This window comes from Trichoderma breve, chromosome 2 (assembly GCF_028502605.1).
Source record: "Trichoderma breve strain T069 chromosome 2, whole genome shotgun sequence".
Lineage (NCBI taxonomy): Eukaryota > Fungi > Ascomycota > Sordariomycetes > Hypocreales > Hypocreaceae > Trichoderma > Trichoderma breve.
Genome location: NC_079233.1, coordinates 646,801 through 672,199, shown reverse-complemented (window position 1 = coordinate 672,199; position 25,399 = coordinate 646,801). Strand labels below are relative to the sequence as shown.

The window sequence follows — 25,399 nt, the reverse complement described above, 5'->3', positions numbered from 1 at the left end:
TGCCAATCTATCCCAAAAAGCAACAAATACTTACGAAAACTCAACAACCTACCTCTCATATAAATCATCATGTCTTCCGCATCGAAATTCTCCCTCGCCGCCACATCCCTCTTCGCCGCCGGCGTAATTGTATTCGTACACTTTCAGCAAAAAGCTGAACAAACCGTATGCCTTCTACCTCTACCATCCTCTCTCTCTCTTTTCGCCACTACCTAACCCTCTTGAAACCTACCCTGCTAACGCAATTACAAAAGGCGATGCATGCCGGCGTTGTCCGTGACATTGAGCAGCAGCGTATCAAAAGAGAACGTCAACTGGACTTTGACATGCAGAAGGCCCTGGAGGAGGAGTACAAGCGCGAGCAGAGCGTTCACAGCTCATTAGAACCGTTAAACAAAGCTTCTGCCGGTTCGAGGTAACAGCAGCAGAGCAGACAAATCACACCTTGCAATCACTAAGTACCTACGCATGACACGATATGAGCAGGTCCAACGATAGATAGACGTCTCTTTTCTTTTTCTTTTTAACTTTCTTCATTGTATTATTTTTTTCTACATGTACAATCATACTCTCCGCTCAGCATTTACCTCGCTGGCGCAGCAATGGGAGCGAGACGTCCCGTATCCATTTTTGTCATAGAGCAATTTCCACCATCTTCCGTTCTCCAAGAAACAAAGCAGAAAGCAAAAAATATCGAGGTTCCCAAATCAATCTTTTGTGAATCTCGCGGCAATAGTAAGGTGTGGCTTGTATAAGCCAATGCTCTCCAAGTTTTACCTGATGGACGCGCCAGACCGGTTTGTGAACATGCGAGCCGCAATGTTCATCGACTGGAGTTCCTGGAACAGGAGCTTGGCAGCATAAGGGATGTGAATCTGCGCAATCTTGGTCTTGTTCTTACAAGGTCGACACTCGAACGATTGCTTAGAAAGGTTGCTAGTGACATGAGTTAGCATCATTGCAATTAGACAGACAATAAAAAGAAAAGAGGATACGTACGCAATAGGCGTCATGAGTCCACAAATCTCGCAAATGTGAACTCGGAAGGCGTCTGACACCTCGAACAATCGCTCCTTGAGGAACGACGCGGCACCGTGAGCAATCATACAATCACGTTCCATTTCTCCGAATCGGAGACCACCGTCTCTGGCACGACCCTCCACAGGCTGTCTTGTCATGATCTGCACGGGACCACGGGCACGAGCGTGGATCTTGTCATCCACCATGTGACGGAGTCGCTGGTAGTATGTCGGTCCGAAGAACACCTGGGCTCTCAGCTTGCGACCTGTATGGCCATTGTACATAATCTCAAAGCCTCGTGACTGGTAGCCGTGCTTTCGCAACAGCTCTGAGACCGAGTCGACCGTGACGTCCGTAAAGGGGGTGGCATCACCCTCCATACCTTCCAGCGTAGAGACCTTACTTAGGAGACACTCAATCAAGTGAGCGATTGTCATACGGGACGGAATGGCGTGGGGGTTGATGATGATGTCTGGAGTGACACCTTCTCTTGTGAAGGGCATGTCCTCTTGTCGGTAAGTAACACCAATAGTGCCCTTTTGACCGTGACGAGAGGCGAACTTGTCTCCAATCTGGGGAATCTTGGTCGTTCGGACACGGACCTTGACATACTTGACATTGTCCGCGTTTACTGTCACAATGACGGAGTCAACGATACCGTTCTCGGTGCTACGCAGTGGAGTTGAGATATCTCGCCTCTGGTGCATAGTCGTCCTAGTACCGAGATCTTGTGTCTCAGCGTCAATCGGCGCCGTCTTGCCAATAATGATGTCTTCACCAGACACTCGGACACCGGGAGCAACGATACCGTCTTCATCCAGCTTGTCGTATGTACCGTGCTTCATGCGAAGAGTGTTTTGGTGGAAGGGCTTCTCAAACACTTCGGTGTAGTTCAATCCAACCTTCTTCTCCTGATCCGAGTATGATCGGAAGAAGAGACTTCGGAAAAGTCCTCTGTCAATACTACTCTGGTTCATAATGACGGAATCTTCCTGGTTGTAACCAGAGTAACAGGCAATGGCTACAATGGCGTTCTGTCCAGCCGGCAACTCTCGGAATTTCAAAAACTCCATGGATCGAGTAGTACCCAGCGGCTTCTGGGGGTAGTAAAGGATGTTGGCCATGGTGTCCATGCGCCGGGAATAGTTCGTGAGGAAGAAACCCATAGCTTGCTTACCCATGGCAGATTGGTAAGTGTTACGGGGGGACTATGCACACCATTAGTATTTTTCTTCATTAATAAGACTGGAAATGCGGGCAACATACCTGGTTGTGATCGGGGAAAGGAATGATACTAGCACAGATGCCTAAGATCATACTTGGGTGAATCTCGCAATGGGTGTACATGTGAGTTGTCGGGTTGGTCTTGGTCTTTAGTCGCTTGTTCGGGTCATCTCCCATGTCTTCCTCAGTGTTAATACCGGCCTTCTGAAGACGATACAACTCGAGATCCTCTGGCGTCATGCAGATCATGGACGTCTCCTCTTCCTCGGCGTCGAGATATTCAACCGCACCAGCCCTGATTAATCCCTCCCATCCGATCTTCATGCTGGGATCTTCCGGAGGCTCAGCCTGCTCCTTGGCCAATCTATTGACGAGCTCCTTGGTCAATACCAGGTGACCCTTGTTGATGCCCGTTTCTGGGTCATCTTCCTGCTGAACGGTAAAGACTGGTCGCATGACACGGCCTGCGTCGGAAAAGATTTTGAATTCCTGGTCTCGAATTTCTCTCACGAGAGAGACTTCGTATTGCAGATAGGACTTGCGACGAGTATCTAGAACCTGGTTCACCAAGTGCTTAGGGTCTTGGTGAACTCCAACCCAGACACCGTTCACAAAAATCTTTGTAGCATGAGGATACCGCAGAGGCTCATACTCTTCGACGACTTCCATACCTCTGTTGATCATGAACTCAATCAGAGGCTCGGAGGGAGAACCGACACTGACGTAACACATCAAAGACAGGTTCTTGACCAGACCACAGGCCTGTCCTTCGGGTGTCTCGGCTGGGCAGACCAAACCCCAATGCGTGTTGTGAAGCTGTCGAGGCTTTGCCAGCTTACCATCTCTTCCGATGGGAGTGTTGGTACGACGCAAATGTGACAGGGTCGAAGCAAACGTGTATCGGTTAAGCACCTGGGACACACCTGCAGTTGAGCTCATGGCCTTCTTCTGATCACCCCAGTTGCCAGTGGCAAGCGAATACTTCAATCCGTTTGAAAGCGTGCCGGGCTTGATACCAACAGCAAGGTTGAAGTGTCGGTTGCCCTCAACGCATCGTCTCAGGTAGTTGGCCAACTCAGTGTTCATCCTTCGCATGATACCACGGAACAGCTTGGCCAGCAGGGGACCCGCCAGATCCAGACGCTTCTTTCCAAAGTGGTCACGATCGTCGGGCTCTCTTCTTCCGAGCGCACACTGCAACAGCTTGTGCACCATGTATCCCAGGAAGAATGCCTTTCTGGTCTCACTTCCCTCTGTCTGCGAAATGTGGGGAAGAGTCTCCTTCTGAAGGATATCCTTGGCCACGCGGACACGCTTCTCACGTCCGAGACCAGCTTGGTCTCGGTTTCCACGCTTTCCGATGAAATCGAGAGCAACCTCTCGGTCCTGGACACAGAAGGCCTCCTCAATACAAGGTCGAAGCATCTCCAGCATCTGGCTGTCGTTGCGGTCGTAGCAAATGTGGTTGAGGATATCTTCATCAGAAACGACACCCAGGGCACGGAAGACAATGGCGACGGGAAGATCTGACTTGACAAAGGGTAGAGTGGTGTGGATAGTCTGGCCAAAGCCACCACGAGCAGAGTCTCCCTTGCCATACAGCTTGAGCATCATGCTGGAGATGAGCCGTGATCCCTTTTCCAACGCACTTCGGATTTCAGCCGTATAGGTATAGGCACTGGGCTGGGCCTTCTTGAAGACTTGGACAATGTTGGCGGCAGATCTCTCTTGGGCGATGAGAACCTTTTCACTGCCGTTGATAACAAAGTAGCCACCCTGATCGTAGGGACATTCGTTGACAAGGAACAGGCTATCATCCTGTTCACGGCTCAGATGACAAATCTTGGATTTGACCATGATGGGCAGCTTGCCAACGAAGACCATGTCCTTCCAGTCATCAGACTTGCCGATGTTGTCATCCTCGCCGTTCTCCTCCTCTTCCCACTCAAGCTTTGTAGGGTGTTCGCCGGTTCTTGCGTATTCTTCCTGCTGGGCATCGTCCATTTCGTGCAGGGGAACCTCCCTCTCAACAGCAGCCGACACCTTTTTAGTAATCTTGATGTAGAGGGGACTGGCGTACGTCAAGTTGCGGTCTCGGCACTCGTAAGGGAGCAGAGAAGTCACGGTTCCGTCCGTCTCACTGATGGTGGGACGTGACACCATGACGCTTCCAAACTTGATCTCATATCGACGAAGGGCTATTGTTCGGCCGGGTGGCGAGGGAGGGTTTGGCTGGTCGAGTGTGATGGTGGAGTATTCGTTTACGAGATCCTGGATGGTCGTCTGCGTGAATTCGTCAAAGGAGTCTGTCTGCTGCGATACAAGACCCTTGGTTTCGAAGAAGGAGGAGATGACGGTCCAGCAATCCTCGGGAGTGATGCCTTCATCCTCGTCTCCGTAGTTCTCGTAGTCGTAGTCGTCCTCGTAGTCGGCCATGGTGGCGGTAATAGGTATGAGATGGAATTAAGATTGGTAATAAGTAAAATTCGGTCTATCCAGATCCTCCCCTGGGCCAATGTCCCAGCTCAACTCAGGGCAGCTGTCGTGAATGCAGCCTCGTCCTCACGCCGCGGAGGGACCGCTCGATCCAGGAAGCTCAGACGAATCGGCAGCGATCCTAATGCCTGTCACCAAACGAGCATCCGCGAGCAATCCCGGCAAAAAGAGTCTCCCTCACACACAAAGAGCTCTTGCGGGACTGGCGGTTGCGCACGATGAAGGTTGATGGCGGAAGGCAGCAACTTTTTTTCGTCGTGATGAATCTTTCAAGGCAAAAGGGATCCCGCCAGATGCTGCGGCGCGCGACGTGCTTAGTGAAGCCTTGGGGCCAGTGCCGACTAGGACTAGCGCCCCGGTAAAACAATGGAGACTTTGTAATCACAATGCGGTTACATAAGCAGGATTAACTCGCAGCAAGCAGCCATTGATGTAGAATACCTGGTAGATGAGAAAAGGTAGCTCAATGCATATAGACATGTAGTGAAGATAGGGCATATGGTAGCTTTTAGTACTTGTGATTGCACTTGTATCAGATTATTTTGTGTAGTTTGTTCGTATGGGCTAATGATCCTTGACCTGGTTGTACAGAGATGGATGCTCTTAGTTCAGTCCAACCCTAGATACGAAAAGCCATATTAAAGAATGAGCCGCATAGCATGTCTGGCTGGTATTCAGCTCGTTTAAAGAACTTATAAGAGCCGAGTACAGGCAGTGGTTTATTAAGTTCGCTCTTGCGGCTATATTTGTTCTTTATACTACTATGACCAGCATCTTTCCATGTCCTACCTAGCCAACAATATACCAAACATGTTTCAACTATACTGCCGTTATCCAGCTTGGGGCATGTTCCTATCACAGCACTATCATACCATGAGCCCCATTCCCTGCGCAATTTTGCGTGCTAGAGCTTTCTTCAGATACCATTCTCTCGCTAGAGATCGCGTCATCTTCGCAAACGCAGCGGGGGAAATGCGACCTCTCTCAACCGCACGACCAAGCATGAATATGGCGTCGCCCAGTGCTCTTTCTTCTGCCACTACCCTGTACAGTTGGTTCGATACTACTGTCGGGGCTACTAATAGCTCATCGATATCTGGGACCACGTGGTTCCTCGATCCTTCAATAACAGCATCTGCTTTGCGCAGAGCATCATGAAGAATGTTCGTATTGGAAGTGATGATACTGGTGAACTGTGTAAGCTGGCCCATCTCAGCTTGTATGGCGGACATGGCAGACAGCATCGCACCCTGCTGTGCCTCTAATCCGGCCATACTAGACTCATTCTGTTGTCGGCTGCGTTGCCGGATAGAGGCCAGTGTCTGGGCGAGCTGCCTGAGAAGAGCATCCTTTTCGGGGTTCGGGGGGATAGGGGGAGCTTCAATCGTTTGTGGCTTAATTTCCAAACTCAAACCGTCATCAAGAAGGTTCGGAGGTGGTGGCGATTTCTGATAAGGAGGTTGAGGCTGAGGCTGAGGGGGTTGTTGTTGCTGCTGGTGCTGTGGAGGGGGATATCTGTCCCATGCCTGCTGCTGCTGTGGTGGCTGCCATTGTGCTTGTGGCGGTAGTTGACTCTGTGTGCTGGATTGACCTTTGTATCCAGGGGTTGCTCCTAACGGTTGGAACTGTGGCAAAGGTTGCGGGTGACCATGAGGAGGAGACTGAGGGGGGACAGGCCCTTGAGCATTGGAATACTGAGGTAGAGTCTGAGCGTGATTTTGATATGGCGGTCTAGATGTTTGAGGTTGAGGCGGCAGAGGAGGGGCTGATTCATATCTGGATGGTACTCCAGAGCTAGGAGGAGTGGGAGAAGAGAGATGGGGGTGAGGTGGAATTGGCGGGGGTGAGCGAACATCCTGATGAGGAGCTTCCTGGCGAGGGGCTTCCTGACGCGGGGTTTCTTGGTGAGGTTTCGGGGGCGGGGGTGGTGGACGAGATTCTGCTTGGTTGGGATACGGTTGAGCAGGCGAAGACGTCGAGGCAGGAGGCCTTTCTGGAGGATGAGGCGTGATCGGGGGTGGCTCTTGGGCGGGAGGCGGGCTCTGGGTTGTTGCTCGGGGCTGCTGGCGCGAGATAACTGGCGGCTCTTTTGCGAAGACGTCGCTCAAGACGGAAAGAAAGTCGTTCAAGCTTGATTTCTATGTGTACCAAAAGTCAGATATGTCTCGGTGAATTATATGGGCATGTGACCTACATCCCAAAAGTCGACCCAGCCAGCTAGATATGGGTGATAGACCTGGCCCTGGGGATCGACATGCTGGCCTGGACGAACCATCATTGTCTCCGTCGGCGTCACATACACCAGCGGTGCCTCTCGCGGATACGCATGTGGCACCCATATTGAAACTGGAAACCTGTACGTGGTGCCTCGGAAGAGGACCGGGATCGTGCCGGTCAAATGCACCAGGAGGGCGCTGGCGCCATTGGGGAAGGCTGTAAGTTGGATTGTCAGTTTCGGGGCGCGAAGAGACGTAGAGGCAATTGGAGGAGCGCAATCGTACTGTGCACATCGGTTCGTGGAGCAAGGGTTGGGTATCGTGCGAGAACGGTGGCGACGTCGTTGTAGGTGCGGTTCACATCGTGATATTCCTGTTAGAAGGTTAGATGCGGGGTGTTTGTGATGCTTGACGCGGCGCAATATCGGGAGAGTCTTGTGTGAAGAAATGGAGGGAATTAATTAATGATATAGCATAGAGACACGTACACTTGTCAGGACGCTGTAGAGCCAGTTGAGCACATGCTGTTGGACAGGCATCGTGGCGATGCTGGAGAGGCATGAGATGGACAAGAGGCTGGAGGTTGGAGCTACAGTCACTGGATCCACGGATGACGACTTTGGAGCTCCAAGCTTGGATGGCACGCGGACTCCACAGGGCAGCTCCAGCGCCTTGTGGGGGACCCAAAGCCCTGTAGGCAGCGGGATTCGGGATCAATTTACTGGAGGCTGTACATTTGCCTTCCACTTAAACTTCAATAGATCACCATCATCACAGCAAGCATTTGTACATTACAAACTTCTCAATGTGGCATCAATCCATTAGGTCGTGTGTATTCACATCTATATCAGTTTTTCCCCGCTTGGAGGCGTAAGACTCTCCTCATACAGCCCTCTCTTCATCTCAATCGAATTTTAAAAACAAAAGGTATCATATTTTACATCAGCTCATCAATACATAAATCAGTCATCCAGCGCAAAGCAGCGCTCGCTGCTCTCCGCATTGTTTCCCCACCAGTTGGGCATCTCAATAATCTTGCCCGCGCCAAAGCACAAGAAGATGAGCAGCATGTTGAAGTTGAAACCCGCATCAAAAGCTGCTGCCAAAATATAGTTCCAGCGTGCCCACAGGTCATAGCGGTATCGGTACGCAAGGAACATGACCACGAAGCCTCCAATGAAGCTCGATGTGTAGCCCGTGCTGATGTTGCCATAAAAGATGGACATGGCTGAGAAGAAGATGGTGGTGTTCCACAGCTGGAACTTGGCTCGCGGGAACATCTTATGCAGGAAGAAGATGATGATGGGGCACACGGCACCAACCAAGAAGCCATAAGGAACAGGCTTATAAATATCCTGCTTGAAGAGACGGCTGGGACCAACAAGCACATACTGGACGCCAGAAGTGAGAGACGAGGCCAGAGACTGACCAGTCCACTGGTGAGTAGGATCTTCTTTGGCGCCAGAAAGATAGTCTCTTTTGGTGTCGATGACCCATCGAATGACGGCATAGTCAATTGGGATGCCGATGGCTGAACCAAAGACTTGAGAGAAGAAGACGGCCTTGGGAGGAACATGCATGTAGTGACCAATCTTCATGTCCTGAAGGTTGAGCTGCGCACGATACCAGGCGTCTCCGGCGATGGCACCATAAGTGGAAGCACCGCAGGGGTTCTTGAATCCAGATACGGCGTTTACCATGACACCGTATAAGAGTTCATTTGTTGTCCCAATAGGCTAATAGAGTCGTTAGTATGAACATTGACATTCAGGTTGACAGGGATATTCTTACCAGTTGAAAGTTGGACAAAGCATACAGCCAGCCCAGCGGCACGACAACAAGAGCTCCCGTCGCAATGGCCACAAAGTAGGTCCACACGGGAATGAACAGCAAGTTCTTGCCAACCATGGCGATGAGCATGACAAACGAGACCAAAAACAGGACGGCAAACCACCAGAATGGAATCTCATCATAGGGTCGCTGCAGGATGTTGATCTGATCCTTGTATTGCTCCGTAATCTTGCCAGAGTCCTTCTTGGTCGAACGCTCCTTGAGTTTCCTGAAGCTCTCCTTGATCTGGGGCCAGCCGAAGAGCAGCATCCAGACGAGGGCCGAAGAGTATGAGGCGTAATCGAAGAACATGCTCCACAGACTTTGAGTGCCGACAAACAGCTCGCCGTATTGTTCATACGCAGTCTCGTTCAGCTTGGCGTCTGCAGTCAGGAGATCGGTCAAAGGATAGCTTGTTCCGTTTTCTATAGATGTGAGTTAGTTTCAAGAGACAAACCGAGAGTGTCAAAGGCTCAATAGTTATAAGTACATACCCAAGAAGACACGGTTAGACATCAACTGGTGGTGCCACTTTCCAAGGTTACCAAACTTGGCAGCAGGAATCAGGATCCAACAGTTGACCACAAAGGCAGCAAAGAGGACAACCTGAGTCCACCAAGGAGTCAAGAACAGACTTCCGTTGGTCGAGATACTAGACCAGTCAAACGACAAGTTCAAGAATCCCATACCACCGAAGCCAGCACCAACAAAGTTGGCCGTCTTGTTATGCGGCGCAACCCAGCAGAGGAACGCCAGAGAGCCCAAAAAGGGGAACACGAACTCCGGCAAGAATTGCCACAGGATGACACCGCCCATGACAGCGAAGAAGACAATCATCTGCTTGCGAGAGGCACGGCTTGGGTTCTCACGCTGCTTCTTCTGGGTCTCGAAGAGGGCAGTCTGGCAGAGAGACTGGAACCAGGGGTACTGAGGGTCGTAGATTAAGAACTGGCGAGCCAGGGCTGCGTATGAGTAGCCGGTCCAGGTGATGGCCAACATGAAGAAAGTGGCCACGGCGCCGTTGACGGGCTGGTTGAAGTAGAGTTCGGACATGGAGATGGGGGTGTAACCTAGGTTGTAAGTGGCTCCAGATGCTGCAGAAATGGTGACCAGGACGTGCTCTTTGGTGCTGAAGGGGCCTGGGTTCATGTTGAATCCCCATTTGGTACCGGGGATGCCAACCCACCAGGCTGGGAGGACCTTGGCAAGCCATACACCAACATAGTTGGAGGCAATCTGGACGAAGAAGACGGAGTAGGGGGCATATGTTGTTCGGTAGTGGGCCATCTGTGACAAGAAAGCACCCGGGGCGACGAAAAGAATAGTAAGGAGGAAGTATCGAAAGGTCAGAGTCGGTTCGGTAGGATCGTTGGTGAAGCTGACGATGCGCCTCACATAAGGAGGAATGTCCTTGATTCTGGGATCATCTTCATCGACAACCTCCTCCTCGCCGTTCTCATTGGTGAGGGTGTACAAAGTCTTGCCGGCAGTGAGGTCCTCTTTCGATTCGACATCGAGATTGGCGCCACCCTTTTCATCAACACCGATGATTTCGGCCTGTTCCTTTCGGTTCAGGGCCTCTTCGGTGATGATGGGCCCGGCAGAGACCAGTTCATCTCTCTTTTCCAGCTGAGCAGATGCCATTGTGAAAAGCCTTGGCAACCAGCCGAAGCTCTACAAGAAGAGGCCCTACGGAATACAGAAAAGATCTGCACTTGAGGAGAATGTCTATCAAAATAAAAAATAAAATAAAGTCGAGAGCAGGCAAGGGGCTATTTAACACAACTCGAGGAATGGAGAAATGCTACGTAAAAGAAACTTCCCATCCATCTCCGCCACATCGCGGGGCCCAACCAGTACTTCGTAGCTTCTCTTTGTCTCAGTCTATTCCGTAAGTACATAGCAACTCAATGTAGCATCAAGAAGTGACAGTGGCAATCTGCGGCCAAGTTTTGCGGCACAAGATATCCGAGAAGTGGAGGGCCGGGGCAGCACGCAATGGCAGGGGATCAGCACGATGCTATTGGCGATACAGTACAGACATGTGCTCGATCATATGTGTGAGGTGATCCATCCGCGGGTACCAGTACGGAGGAATACACAGCAATTGCATGATAATCCGTGGTTCAAGCTCTTCGTTCTGATGTAAAAACTAGGGCTACTCGTATTACTGCTAAGACACGGTGGGGCGTTGACACTCGGCCTAAAAGCGGGATTGCCATCGAGTGCCACATCTTGAAAAGTTCAACCACTGCCGGCTGGGCGTAAAAAGTGGACAATAATAAATGAGACATTTGGTGGTGGTTATGCTCGGAAAGGACTCTTGTTCTGGATCTCTAGGTGTATTCTCCAATTCTTTACTTACATGTCCTACTTCTCCTATCATTGACTATGTCTCTTGATATCTCTTGAATCTCTTTTACATGGCATTTTCTCTCTCAAAGAGTATCTACCCGAATATTTATCCAGGGAGAATTCAAGCTTACTGTCTCACCTATTTCAATCCTCTGCCGGCCGCCGCCATTCGGCCGAAAAGAGCAAAGGCCAAGGATCTTTTGCATCCCCGAACCGTCTTTTCCTCCGCAGAGCGCCAATGAAATGGTTTGCCGATGCGTCATGGCCCAAGTAAGCCGCAACGAGGCTTTCAATGTTCCGTTTTGGTGAAGCTTGCTCGGGGAAATTTTGACATTAAGCGTCGGCAGAAAAAAAGACGACAGGAACAAGGGTGATGGTGTCATTGCGAGCTAAGCTTGAAGGGGGCAAACCCACGTGGGAATGGACCCGAGACTCTAGCTATCGTTATTGAGATGCTTAAAATTTTGTTTGACGAAGATGATGAAGAAGTTTCGAATTTTTGTTTCTAGATGAGTGGCTAAAGTAAAGCAGTTTTGCGTGTTTGGTGTCAATCAATTCGGTACGACGAGGGCTGTCAAAACATGTAAGTTGTTTCAGCTCTTTATATATAAAACTTGCTGTAAGTTGTCAGAGCATAACAAAGAGACTCACTTACAACTCGACTCCATCCATGGATGGAGCTTCAACGTCGGGTCTGGTGGGGAGCAGACTCGGTTTAGAGTCCTCATCACCGAACTATTACTACAAGGAACTTTTTTCTCTCTCTCTTGTCTTTCTCATCACATACCGGTACGCCTTTCGATCATGTCAGACAGTTCGCCTAACATCGGGTATAATTACCGTTTTCTTTTTATCCTTTCGAACTTCAATGCGGGACAGACCCATTCCGTATTACCAATACATGTGATGTCTGTGCCGTGTCATCCTACCAGTGTGGACATTGGCGGATGCTCCATCTGTAAAATTCAGGATTCGATATTATTAGTAATTGCATTCGGAATCATATCATTCTTCTGTTTGAGTGGCCTGTTATTGGCTACTCTACAGCTCCTCGGATATGCCTGTTTCGCTGCTAAAGTCATATGAAATCGTCGGATAGCCTCGCCGTAAATTTACAGATAGGATACATCATGCTGCACCAGCATTAGCTGAACGCTCGCTCCCTCTACCCGCACGCCGACCCATCACTAGTGCTACGATAGATCTGGCTGGAGAAAATGCATATGCACGACCCGATGTCTTGGTGCCATGCCTGAGCTAGGCACATGCAGGAAAGGCCGACGGGGCGGCCTCACTACACCGAATGCTATCGTAGGTTAATTCGGTGAGTTTTTAAGTAAAATCTCTGCTTAGTCGTAGTCAGCAGTGAATGAGAATGATTCTTCAAGGAAGTACATTTGTGAAGGTGAGATTCCCGAATCAACTGTTTGTCTTAGGATACTATGAACCAAGCTGCCACCTTTCACGTAAACGTTGTGTAATCAGGCTTAAGGTTAAGAATATATCAAATTCGAATATTAATAGAGTTTCCGTGCCTTGTTATTATATCCCACAAAAACACATCCTCCAATAGCAATATGAAAAATAAATCAGAACAGAATTTCCCTGTGCTCAACTTCTACCCAATCCCCTCCATCGCACCCGGTTGGTACATAGCCATTCAGCCATAGTACATATATGTGTCAAGCAGTCAAGCTCATCAGCAAGAGCGAGAATGACAGCTATATGCAATATGTTCCGCCTTAATCCAGAAGTCTGATGAGCAAAGGATCAATGGTGAAGAGAAAAGAGAAGCTGCGTCCTGTGTTGTAGAAGTAATACAGGTATACCGCATCAGGGTCGAAATCCGGCTTATCCTCAACAACGAGAGATATAACATAGGAATTTCCCACGCTGTAAAACCAGCCGTCAAGAAGTTCCCATGGTACAGCAACAGACTCGTCGCCCTCCACAGGTTCCTCCACGATAATTCTAATCTCGCGCCCCGCTTCCGCCGCTGCTGATACCGCAGGTCCCAAATCGATATTAATCAGCCGCCGGTTCCGATCAAATGGATCTTCCTGAGGGATCACTTCCATGGTGGACTCATAATAGTCGTCGTCAGACGAATCATACACATCGTAAGGCCAATCATACCCTTCATCGTGAATAAAAGGCATGTCGATAGGAGTTGCGTGATGATTCGACTAATCTTGATGTATTATGTGTCCAGATTCCACTTCCTTTGAGGATAGAGTGTTTGTTCGGTGTGTTTCGACTAGTCTGAGAGCGTATTGCCCTTGACATTCGGTGTCGTAAATTTCTGGTCGACACCTTTCGCGCAAGTAGAAACCCCGTGTGCTAGATGGCTGGTTGGGTTTGGAGAGAAACGATCGGGAGCCTTCAAGTATCGCTGTTGATACCTAGGTCGTCGCTGGATTTCCCAGTGTTGCAAATTTTAGGTCGACGGGTTTTGCGCGTTGCAAAACCATTATTCAGGAGGGCTGGTTGGGTTTGAAGAGGAAACGACTGGGAACCTACACCGAAGCAAGAGGACTGCCATATTTATACGTATTCCTAATGTGCAAAGTCTTTATACGCCGAGTGCAGATTTTTCAAGTAATGGTAATGATTCTATCGCAATCTTACTTTGCAGTTATGATTACATCGTAATGTTACTTTGCGGTTTCTCTTGTGGCGTCGCACAGTTGCTATCGGCACATGATGGGAAAGTTCAACCAGATCGGTTTAGGAAGCCAGTGATATAATTAAGTATTTTCTGGATAACTTGGAATACTCAGGGCGGTGGCCGTGTACGGATTATCTGAATCTTGAATGCGCCTATCGGCGAGTGCGTCCTGTTATGTTTTAAGGCAAAGAGTTTTATGATAAGCTATGCAGCATAATAGATAGCACGTTGGGGTAATCGACTGAAGGATACATATGGTGATCAGTGAGTTGATTATTATTGAGTGGTTGATTGCAAGGTCCTCGGTAATAATTTTGCTTGTATACCAGAACCGGTGCCAGTATCAGCAAGATAGTACCCAACAATGACAATTACACGGCACATGGAATGATATGCGTGAAGATTTATTTATTGGTAGATTGAAGTCTATACCACCTTTCTGTCTAAATGTGCTATTAGGTATCAGCTGATGATAGATCGATATACTTCTGTCTCGTGTTTGGCACATCGTGGCTATCGTCCGCCTGCGTACACACTAAGCGAGGTGATTAAATATCTTAAAGCAAATTAAATTTGTCTGTCTTCCCGTTTGCATGAATTCTAGAATTACTTTTTTTGAGCTAACGATGGCGTTTTTATCATTCTCGTTGCCTAGACGAGTTGAGACGTAGAAAGGATGCTGCTCGTGAGGAACTTGATTCGATTGGCCCAAGGATACTCCACACCGATTGTTTAGGATGCATCGATTGTAAAGGCTGTGCCACCTAAGCTTCACGCGTTGCTGCCTTGCCCCCTCCTCATTTCATCACAATATGGCAGAGTTCTTCAGCATTGGATGGGTATGCGCGCTCCACTACAATAACTGCTATAATGGAGATTATTGACTTGATACTTTACCCCGTTGACTCAATATCATAGTAAACCGTTACACATAGTATTTACAAAGTACATTCATAATCAATTGCCAAAGGATATATAGATCATGGCCCAATGGCTGCTTCTCGAATCGAGTCTCCAACTTCGCTGCTTTCAAAGCACTCACTGGCAAGAATATGATGTCCAGTCATCTGGGTTGCCACCTTTGTAATGTGCTACCATTGGCCACCTACACAGCTTCCTTGTTCTATTAGTTCCGTCAGCAGGCTGAGTGCTCAGCATCTGAGTCGGTTTCTGACCGTGCTCTACCCAGCTAACAAGGGTGTCGAGCGAATGCCAGGTTCCCTACGCCATGCCAATCATTTAGTATTTGTTCGATCCAAAAAGGGGGTTTCGAGATTCGGTCTGTTGGGGTTAAAACTGACCGGTACTTGAGGATAGGCTGGGTTAGAGCCGCAGTGTCCGCCCCCTGAGAAATTTGATGAGTATATATGCCCAGCAGGTGATCCAACACCGTTCAAACAAGATCATGTACTCACCAGGAACCATGAATAGCCCAAACCAATCATCAATATTCCCAGACATGGCCTGTTGGAGTTGTTCACGATGCTGTATTGGCCAAAGTGCGGCATTATAAGGGTCTGCCCAAGCCTGGGTCACCACCATCTTAGCGCCGTGGGCTTTAAACGCTGAGAGATTCGGGGTGACCTCATCAATAAGAATGCCAACGGTCTCATCTAGGGCCTTAATATCATGATTCCAATCAAAAGTTGTCGCATCATATGACAAGTTGTCAAAAACCCTGTTCTGGAGGATGGGAATTGCGAAAGCGTCTGCGAGAACACTCTCCTGCTGTATCCATGCTTTTTCGCTGCCTACAGAAAAGCCCGGATATAAGCTGGCACCTGTATGCGAATTCTTCGGGCCTTGGTAGATTTTCTTGACTTGGGCAATTTGCTGCTTTGTAAGACAGTTGGAACTGTGAGAATTTTGACACTCAAGATTCGAGATATCATAATCGCAAATCAGTGGGTTCTCAATGACGCCATCTTTGACGCCATCCAAAGTGTCGCATTTATCTAAGACATGCTGTGTGATTAAATCCAGAGATTCTTGGGGTAAGTAGGACGTGCTCTGTTTGATTCGACGAAGAGAGAAGTATAGTCAGCTTCTAGCACAATCGAGATATATCCCTTTTTTAAAATAAGATGACGCACCGTATTATCAACGCTATTCCATAGAAATGACAAGGCAAGATGTGAATACCAGTTCCCCGGAGATCCAGCGACTATACCATCAAATAGAGTAGGATGAAACTGGGCAAGAGCAAAGCCTTGAGCTCCTCCTGTCGAACATCCTTGATAGTAGGAATATTTTGGTGCACATCCATATACTTTCTCCACAATCTCCTTGGCTGCGGAAGTGAACATGGCGATGGAGTTGTGAATCCAAGCTTCGACCTGCTCTTTGTCGTGCAAAAACGGCAGATAAACGCCCGGGGCTCCGCTGCCTCCATTGTTGTCGCTATCTAGATGTCCAGTGTTGCCTCCTGCACAAGCATAGCCGGAATTAACTGCATTGGTGAGAGAGATCTCGTCGATGATGCTTGAAAAGCCACCATTTCCTAAGCAAAAGATACATCAGACACATCATGCCGTATGGAAGATTTGGAATGAGCAATCTGCTCCAAGGGGGGGCGACAGTTCCTTACCGACAGATAGGAAGCGGTTGTTATAATTCACCTTGTCAGGTAGCCAAACCTCAAAACTGACGTGGTTGTCCTTTGGATACGGAACAGACGCAAAGACTCGGCAGAATGCAGCCGTGTTTGTCAAATTGGTCGGCGAGAGATTTGAAAGCGAAATTGCCCCCGTTGGAATATAAGTTACATTAGTAATGGTAAATTGCCCATGGTTAGCTGTTTTGGCATATCCTTCTAATCCGCTTGTGCAGAATTGCTCAAATGAGAGTTGAGATGACCCCAAGGCCATAGGCAACAGGGGCAGGATACTGCCAAAGAAAGTATGCTTCATATCAATACGTATGCAGTGTAATTTTAAGCTAAAGAAAGATAATACGCAGCATTAATGAAGAATTGAACAAGATAAATATCGATGGTGGTTGCCTCTTATAACTTGTCGTTGCAACATGGATCAAAAAGATGTTCCATCGGCGGACCCGGCCGAAGCCGATCTCCTGGTCCGACACTAGAATACAAGCTGCGTTCTGGATCTTTAAAGGGTCCTTTTCCTTTCTTGATTAACTACTGGAGTGACAGGCGCAAGCTTTATACAAGACGAAAACTTTGAAAGATGTGTGAAAGTTGTAAACGATGTACCAATTAAAAAGTTGCATTTTATAATGTACCTACTCTACAATGCGCTTATTTACTATCAATATATGCTCAATTGCAGCATTACTGGACAAGGATGTGATATTGTGCTTGAAGCTCACCTCATGGTTTGTTTAATGACTACTAGTACATGTATTAACCCCAGATCTTCTTGCCAAACCCCATATTATGCAGGGGAGTTACCCCATATTATGCGGGGGAGTTGCCTCCAATTCCATCTACGAAGCACATGTAGGTCCGATACACCGGCGATGGGTTACCGAATTCGGTAGCAGTACGCCGATGACTGACTTATGTCGGTGGTGATGCGCCGATGGGGAGATGGGGGTGGTTGGCGGTCTGCGCTTTTCCCCCAACGCCGAACTTGGCTATTCTGTCTTGTTCTTCTCGCAATGGATGATCCCATTGAAGCAGCCAATCCAACAAGTCCACCGCCTGCCAAGAATTCTCATTGCGTAGACGAGATGAGTCGTAGGAAGGATGCTGCCGCAGCATTAGGAACTTCGTTCGATTGGCTCAAGGATGCTCCACACTGATTGGTCGAGATGTATTAATTGTAAGGCTGTGCCAATTGAGCCTCATTATTGCTGCCTGAACGCCCTCCGCATTTTCGTCCTCATATGGCACGGCTCTTTAGCATTAGAGGAAAGGGTAAGCCTGCACATTACTCTTTCGCCAAAATCTTCTCATTGGATATGCTAAATACTCAAATTTGAGAAGATTCGCATGAAACCTTACGATTTCAAAGTTAAAGTGCCGTGATCGCCAGGAAGGCGAGGTTGAAGACGCTCAAAATGAGTCCCAACACCAGATCCCATGCTGATTACAACGTCGGATGGGTCTGCGCGCTGCCACAAGAGCAAACTGCAGCTATGGCCATGCTAGATGAGAGGCATGAAAGTCTATCTAAGCCTCCTACTGATACCAATGCCTATACACTTGGCTCTATAGGCCAGCATAACATTGTTATCGCTTGTTTGCCTAAAGGTTATGCTGGTCCGAACTCAGCAGCCACTGTGGCTACACAAATGGTTCAAACATTTCCATCCATCAAAATCGGTCTCCTGGTCGGCATAGGAGGAGGAATCCCGCCAAAGGTGAGACTGGGCGATGTAGTTGTGAGCACTCCAGATGGTCAGTTTCCTGGAGTTGTTCAGTGGGATCTCGGCAAGTCAACTGAAGGGGGAAAGTTTACAAGGACTGGTTCTCTCAACAATCCACCCAGCTCATTATTATCAGCACTGGGCAAACTAGAATCGAAACACGAACTAGAGGGTTCAAAGATCCCGGATTTTCTTGACCAATTCGGAGAAAAATATCCACTAGCCGCAAAGACATATCTGTTTTCCACTTCACTTAAGGATGTATTGTTCAAATCAGTCTATCTACATGTCAGTAGGAACCCTGCCGAAGCTATGGATGAGGATGGTGAGGAAGGAGAAAGCTGCGATTCATGCGACCCATCCCAAATCATGCAAAGAAAAGGTCGGCCTATGCGCATTCATTACGGTCTTATAGCATCTAGCAATACGACAATCGAGGATGCAGAATTACGGGACAGGCTACACAAGGAGCTGGGCAAGAAACTATTTTGCGTTGAAACGGAGGCTGCCGGACTGATGAACAGTTTTCCATGTATTGTGATACGAGGTATCTGTGACTATGTGGACTCCCACAAGAACAAAACATGGCAGAAATACGCGGCTGTAGTAGCAGCGGCATTCGCAAAGGAGCTTTTGGGTTGCGTTCAGTCAAGTGATGTTGAAGGAGAGCGGCCCATAATAGATATATTGAACGAGGGTGAGTTATATCACCTACGCATCGTAGAATGAGCTGATCATAAGCCTGAACGGGCCATTCTCTTAGTCAAGGATGAACTGTATCAAATAAGTCGACATGTTAAAGCCGGTTTTGGAGAGACCAAGAAAGGCCTCGATAGCCTTATCGGGGGTAAGAAGCTTGCATTTTTGCGATGATAGTAGACGCCTTACTTACTGCTTCAACAGATCAAAAACTTCAAAAAGAAAACGAAGCTCTGGCATGGCTGAGTTCTATTGACTCTACGTCTATGCATCATGACTACATCAAGAAATGCGAACCTGGAACAGGGCAAGACCTCTTAAATTCTGAAGAACTTCAGCAATGGAAAAACATTTCACGAACGACGTTATTCTGTCCCGGCATTCCTGGTGCCGGAAAGACCTTTCAGACAGCTATCCTAATAGACTATTTGAGCCGTGAATTTCGGCACGATGATACGATTGGCCTTGCTTTCTTCTATTACCGGTTCGACCGCCAAGACGCACAGAAGCCAGAGCAGCTCATTGCAAATCTCATCAAGCAGTTGGGCCAAGATCACCAGGCTTCTCGAGAAAGGATACAAAGTTTTTATGAAGATCATAAGAAGAAAGGTAGTCAGCCGCTGATTGAAGAGCTCGTCCATCTGCTCCAGGTCATAACATCATTGCTCTCGAGAGCCTACGTTATTATTGATGCTCTGGATGAATGTGGCGATAATGATTATAGCCGCACAAGATTGCTTGATAGCCTATTTGCTGCACAAAAGAAAGGGCTTAATATTTGCGCTACATCTCGAAAGGTTCACGCCATTGAACAGAGATTTGAGGGCGCCATAAAGTGGCAGGTCATTCCCAGCGAAAATGACATTTTTTCGTTCCTTGATAGACGCATGGCCCAGCTGCCCGATTTTGTGCAAAGCAACGTACCTTTACAAGAGGAGATCAAAGAATGCATAGAGTCTGCTATTGAAGGGATGTAAGTGAATAGTGAGCAGTGAAAGTTTGTATTCATAAGCTTACCATATCAGGTTTCTTCTAGCTCAGATGTACATCGACTCTCTTGTTGGTAAGAGATCCATTGCCAGTGTCCGGAGGGCACTAGAGGGTTTGAAGACATACCCAAAAGAAAGAATTGATAGAGTAGATGTTCTAAGCAAAGCCTATCACAAGGCGATGGAACGAATACAGCAACAAAAAGGCGATTTGCCCACAGACGCAATGACCATTCTTGCGTGGGTGGTAAAATCCAAGAAACCACTTCCACTCGGCATACTTCGCTTAATACTCGCAATTGACACTAGAAAATGTATGATAGATGAAGATAATTTCCCAACTGCTAGTCATATCACTCAAGCTTGCGCGCCGCTTGTTGTGATAGAAAGCGAAACTCAAGAGGCTCGACTAGCCCATTACACTATCCAAGAATATTTTGAAAGATCAAATAACAATTGGATGGAAAAATCCCAGCAATTGATTGCTAATACTTGCATGTCATATCTTTCATTTTCGACAATTCGTTCTGTTTTCAAGAACGAAAATGATGATGAAGGAAATTTTCACAACTATGCAACAGAATTCTGGGCATATCATACAGAAGCAGCTTTATTAATTCAAGGATTAGAAATCCAAAGAGTAGAGTCTTTCCTTCACATCAGGATGAACTCAGATTTGTGGCACGATTCCTTGATGCAGATAGACTTGGCACGCACCAACCTCTCTACACACGAAACGGATGATCTACTCCAAATTTCGGAGCAAGTGGTCGAGTTGCATGTCGCAGCCTGCTTAGGTCTATCAGGCATAGTGGCAGAGCTAATCAACAAGGGATGCGACCCCGATGTTAGAGACAAGCGGAACAGATCCCCTCTGTGGTGGGCAGCTTATAACGGGCATGCGGGTATCGTCGAACTCTTACTAAGACAAAAGGTCAATATCGAAGTGAAAGACACTTTTTTCTACACGACGCCTTTGAAGCTAGCTGCAAAACGAGGGGCATCATCAATTGTTAGATTGCTGTTGGATAAAGATGCAGATTTAGAACCCGGAAACAGGAACCAAGCAGGCAGTCCTGTCATTGTTTCCAAGGAGGTTCGTTCGGCATTGATTTCAGTGGACGAGATGTTTCAACCCCACAGCACTGATACCTTTGAAGAAAATTGGTGGTGCCTCAGTCCACTTGCACTGGCGGCAAAGGGAGGGCACGAAGAGGTCTCAGCATTGCTTTTAACAGGGGGCGCGAAGACAGAGATCAAAAGTGATTATGGACCGGAAATACCACCATTACATGTCGCCGTAGAGGCCGATCGAGAAAGTATAGTTAAGCTATTGCTCACACATGGAGCAGATGTGGAAATGCGAGATGGGGAGGGCTCGACAGCGTTGCATATCGCTTCAATTTCTAGTCAGATGAGTATAATCGAGCTTCTACTCTCAAATGGTGCAGATATAAAGAGCCAAGATAAAGCGGGTTTCACAGCATTGCATCTTGCTGCATTGAACGACCGGGCGAACATTGTCCAACTATTTCTCTCGAACGGTGCAGATGTCAGGGCCCAGGCTAAAAGGGGTGTGACAGCGTTGCATGACACTGCAATGTCTGATGGAAAGCTGAGTACAGTCAACGCATTGCTCGCAAACGGCGCAAGCATAGACACCCAAGATAAATCCGGCTGCACATCGTTACGTATCGCTGCAGAATCAAGTAGCGCCAATGTGATCGAACCATTCCTCGCACATGGCGCAGCCGTGGATATCCAAGACAATTCGGGCTCGACAGCGTTGAGTATCGCTGTAGGGGATGAAAGCCTAGATATTGTTGAAGTCTTGCTTGCACATGGAGCAGACGTGAACGTCCGAGACAAAGAAGGACGGACAGCGTTGCATATTGCTGCATATGGAAACTTCGACGATATCGCTGAACGATTGCTCGCACATGGTGCAGGCGTGGATATTCGAAATGGAGACGGCCAGACAGCCTTGCACATAGCTGTGAGCTATTACGACTCGAGCGTGGTCGAAATCTTGCTCGCATATGGAGCCGATGTGAACATCCCGGACAACGACGGACGGACAGCATTACATATTGCGGCAAGGTACGATTATTATTTGGTTGAACGACTGCTTGCACACGGAGCAGATGTGAACATCCGAGGTAACAAGGCATGGACAGCGTTACATATTGTGGCAAAATCTGGCTATACGAGTTTAGCCGCCATGCTGCTTGAACAAGGAGCTAACATAGATGCTGAGAACGAACAAGGCGAAACAGCGTTAATGATAGCCTCAAGACATGGGTTTCAAAAAATAGTTGATTTGCTTTTAGCGCAAGGAGCCAAACACTCTGAACAGTCGATCCTCTCTTGCGCCATTATTTCAGGTCTCTGGCCGACAGTGGAGCGGCTCATCGCAAAGGGCGTCAGCATAGATGAAGATGCAGCAGTTTGTGGCGGCCGCATGCTACATAGCATGATTGATAAAGGCGACCTCTCATTGTTGAATTGGCTTCTCCAGTACAATGTGGATGTCAACTACTGGGACGGATGCAATCCTCTGCATAGGGCTGTTGAGAAAGGGAACTTGGCTATTATTTCTCGTCTACTCGACATAGATGGAATTATTATAAAGAAAAGTTTTAGATGGACTTATGACCCTTTAGGATTGGCTCTTCGCAGAGGGGATAAGGAAATTGTAAAGCTACTGATAAATTCTGGATATGGGGGACCGGAGGCTCTCCGTTTTCTTGAAAGACCATTCCCGTCAGGTCGGAACAGGACATGTCTTGACATTCTTTGTGTTTGATTTGGAATTGAATATATTAAATATGCGTCTTCATAACTCATCACCTAAGGCTTGGACACAGGCCATTCTCAAGGCTGCATTGAAGTTGACAATAGTCTACCTGTATAAGTAAGTTAGTACGTGCCTATAGTCTCTGATTGGCTGGACAACTAAGCCCACCTCTGGCAACTAGAGCAGGGGTCGGTTTTGGGAAATAGTCAACTCACAGCCATCAGCGTGGATATCCTCCCTTGTGTTAGGCACCTTAGATAAAACTTATTCTTGAATAAATTCTAGAACTCACTTTGATCCTTTAAGATACGCAATTGATATACTGAGAAGATGTTCAATCCGACATATGCCTGGTCACGTGTGAGTCTAAGCAAGTTAGAAGCACTGTGGAACCCCAAGTTGTGAAGCTACGAGAGAAAAGAGAATCTCCAAGACTTTCAAGCACTGTACACTGAAATTTCTTCCATGGCTCCCAGCATTAAGTCTACCGCCTTGGAAATCTCCCCTCATCTCCTCCGCACGTCCGTAGAGCAAAGAATAAACTTGGTGTCCGGGAGATTCCATTTGGTGGCGTCCGATGGCTTTTCCCGACCGGACCATCGGATTCTAACGCCCAGTCGATGAGCAAAATAGTCGGGCTAAGAAACTAAGACGAACGAGACATTAATAATAGCCTACCCAATGACATTTTCGCCACAGAAAGGTTTAACCAAAATCGGACCATTCTTTGCGCGGCATGGGCCGATGTGTCATTTCTCTTCCGCATTTTCTCATCATCAACGTTCCCGGAGACATTTCCATCCGGGTTCTTCTTGTTCCTTGCTGTTTGACACCTCTCTCCCCCGCGTTCGCACGCAATAGAAACTCCGTCTTGTGACTCGTCATTGCCTTTTAGCAATTACAAGTCCGAAGATTCCCTGGGTTTTATCGCCGCGGCTTAGAAATTGTTTGGCTTTTATCCCGCAAAACCGAGGGAAAATTAGGAGGCGTTGCCGCGTCCCCCCGCTAACGCAACTCGAAAAATATTTGTCAAGCCAACGACTGTTTCAGGACTCAAAACTCCTCCTAGGTCTTTTTCACTCTCAACTTCTCCATCAAACTATTTGCCTCACTATCGGTTGCTTTGGGTCTTTTGCTTGGATCTAAGCGCGACTTTCGACTTTGCCGGATCTTACCTTTGTTCTCACTAAGGAAGAGAAGCTTAAAACATGCTTCCTCCGATCCCCGTCCTCGCCGATTACGGCATCTCACCCACTCACGGCTTTCTGCCCAGCACTCTCCCTCTCACCCGTCTACCAGATCCTTACTACAACAAATGGGAGGCTATCGTGGCAAATCTACAGGCTCTGATCCTCAGTCGCCGGTTGCGCGGCGTCATCGACCGCCTGCCGGTGCTGTCGACCGTGGGCCTGGAGCACGATGCCGAGTGGCGTCGAGCATATTCACTGCTCTGCTTCATGGCCCACGGATACATCTGGGGCGGAGATTCACCCTCGGATCGACTGCCGCCTCAAATCTCGATTCCGCTGCTGGATATTTCGCGCCACTTGGAGGTTCCGCCCGTGGCGACTTATGCAGCCGTTTGCCTGTGGAACTTCAAACCGCTATTTATGGATGAAGACATTGACAACCTGGAGAACTTGGCCACGCTCTTTACGTTTACCGGGGCAATTGACGAATCATGGTTCTATCTCGTCTCGGTGGCCATCGAGGCCCGCGGCGCTCCCATCATGTCTCTCATGCTCACTGCCATTGCGGCCGCGAGACAAAACGACTCTGCCGTTGTTACACGGTGTCTGCGGACTTTCGCTGAGCGCTTGACTGACTTGACAAATATTCTACAGAGGATGCACGAGAGTTGTGATCCCGTAATCTTCTACAACCGCATCAGGCCTTTCCTTGCCGGAAGCAAGAACATGGGTGAAGCCGGCCTGCCGTTTGGAGTCATTTACGACGACGGCACAGGCAACGACAAATACCGACAATACAGTGGAGGAAGCAACGCGCAGAGCAGCTTGATTCAGTTTTTCGACATTGCCTTGGGCATTCAGCACCGACCTACGGGTGAAAAGAGAGATGCCTCATCCGATTCAGACAGCCGTGGCCGAAGCGCAAAGCACAACTTTATCCAGGAGATGCGCAATTACATGCCAGGTCCCCATGCGCAGTTCCTCGAGGATGTCTCTCGCGTGGCCAATATTCGCGAATACGTCCAAGAACACACTGAAGATACTCAGCTTGCCCTCGCCTACGACGCCTGTCTAGCCATGTTGAGCGCCTTCAGAGACAAGCACATTGCCATTGTCACACGCTATGTCATCACTCCATCTCGCCAAGTCCGCGCCCGCAGCAGGTCTCGCAGCCCCGAAGTCGCTCGCCGGCCTCTCAATCTTGCCATTGCCTCTCGCAAGAGCGAAGGAAAGAGTCAAAAGGGCACTGGCGGCACGGCTCTGATTCCCTTCCTCAAGCAGGCGCGGGATGAGACGGGAGAGCCGGCTGTTGAAGAGTGGACGAAGAGGTTTATGAAGAGACAGGTGAGGAAGGAAGGCAGCGGCGATTTCTTCTTGGGCAAAGAAGATGAAGGCGCTCCCTCGGAAACAGAAGATGTCGAAGTCAAAGGTCTCGCCGGGACTTGGACGATGGAGGATGAGGTTGGTGGTATTTGCTCGTATTAAAATGCTGGTTTCTCGGTGAGGGATTGGAAGCTATTCAACACGCTTCTCGAATATAATGGGAGGTAAACTGTCTGCTTTTTTTTTTTTTTTTTAGATGT

General features: G+C 48.4%; 8 protein-coding genes across 8 annotated transcripts; 3 read left to right on the top strand and 5 right to left on the bottom strand.

Annotated features, from left to right (window-relative positions):
- Window positions 1-69: 69 nt before the first annotated feature.
- On the top strand, window positions 70-419 carry T069G_02477 (PET assembly of cytochrome c oxidase, mitochondrial domain-containing protein; the record flags this gene model as incomplete). Its single annotated transcript, XM_056169687.1, has 2 exons — window positions 70-165; window positions 255-419. 2 exons carry the CDS (start codon window positions 70-72, stop codon window positions 417-419), a joined length of 261 nt encoding a protein of 86 aa, XP_056030579.1.
- Window positions 420-773: 354 nt separating this feature from the next.
- On the bottom strand, window positions 774-4,680 carry T069G_02476 (RNA polymerase rpb2, domain 6 domain-containing protein; the record flags this gene model as incomplete). Its single annotated transcript, XM_056169686.1, has 5 exons — window positions 774-936; window positions 1,000-2,228; window positions 2,287-2,733; window positions 2,803-3,770; window positions 3,819-4,680. The coding sequence occupies 5 exons, from the start codon at window positions 4,678-4,680 to the stop codon at window positions 774-776; spliced, it is 3,669 nt and encodes a 1,222-aa protein (XP_056030578.1).
- Window positions 4,681-5,606: 926 nt separating this feature from the next.
- Window positions 5,607-7,495, bottom strand: T069G_02475 (UEV domain-containing protein; the record flags this gene model as incomplete). The annotated part of the gene is made up of 5 exons (XM_056169685.1): window positions 5,607-6,434; window positions 6,528-6,878; window positions 6,935-7,173; window positions 7,242-7,329; window positions 7,445-7,495. 5 exons carry the CDS (start codon window positions 7,493-7,495, stop codon window positions 5,607-5,609), a joined length of 1,557 nt encoding a protein of 518 aa, XP_056030577.1.
- A 423-nt stretch (window positions 7,496-7,918) lies between these two features.
- Window positions 7,919-10,430, bottom strand: T069G_02474 (OPT oligopeptide transporter protein domain-containing protein; the record flags this gene model as incomplete). Its single annotated transcript, XM_056169684.1, has 3 exons — window positions 7,919-8,692; window positions 8,748-9,211; window positions 9,281-10,430. 3 exons carry the CDS (start codon window positions 10,428-10,430, stop codon window positions 7,919-7,921), a joined length of 2,388 nt encoding a protein of 795 aa, XP_056030576.1.
- A 2,453-nt stretch (window positions 10,431-12,883) lies between these two features.
- On the bottom strand, window positions 12,884-13,300 carry T069G_02473 (uncharacterized protein; the record flags this gene model as incomplete). Its single annotated transcript, XM_056169683.1, has 1 exon — window positions 12,884-13,300. One exon carries the CDS (start codon window positions 13,298-13,300, stop codon window positions 12,884-12,886), a length of 417 nt encoding a protein of 138 aa, XP_056030575.1.
- Window positions 13,301-14,847: 1,547 nt separating this feature from the next.
- T069G_02472 (tannase and feruloyl esterase domain-containing protein) lies at window positions 14,848-16,718 on the bottom strand (the record flags this gene model as incomplete). Its single annotated transcript, XM_056169682.1, has 5 exons — window positions 14,848-15,030; window positions 15,111-15,154; window positions 15,225-15,819; window positions 15,903-16,309; window positions 16,397-16,718. 5 exons carry the CDS (start codon window positions 16,716-16,718, stop codon window positions 14,848-14,850), a joined length of 1,551 nt encoding a protein of 516 aa, XP_056030574.1.
- A 1,114-nt stretch (window positions 16,719-17,832) lies between these two features.
- T069G_02471 (ankyrin repeats (3 copies) domain-containing protein) lies at window positions 17,833-22,061 on the top strand (the record flags this gene model as incomplete). The annotated part of the gene is made up of 7 exons (XM_056169681.1): window positions 17,833-17,989; window positions 18,047-18,433; window positions 18,476-18,838; window positions 18,905-18,988; window positions 19,045-19,813; window positions 19,866-21,929; window positions 22,007-22,061. 7 exons carry the CDS (start codon window positions 17,833-17,835, stop codon window positions 22,059-22,061), a joined length of 3,879 nt encoding a protein of 1,292 aa, XP_056030573.1.
- A 1,773-nt stretch (window positions 22,062-23,834) lies between these two features.
- T069G_02470 (indoleamine 2,3-dioxygenase domain-containing protein) lies at window positions 23,835-25,301 on the top strand (the record flags this gene model as incomplete). The annotated part of the gene is made up of 1 exon (XM_056169680.1): window positions 23,835-25,301. The coding sequence occupies one exon, from the start codon at window positions 23,835-23,837 to the stop codon at window positions 25,299-25,301; it is 1,467 nt and encodes a 488-aa protein (XP_056030572.1).
- Window positions 25,302-25,399: the final 98 nt, after the last annotated feature.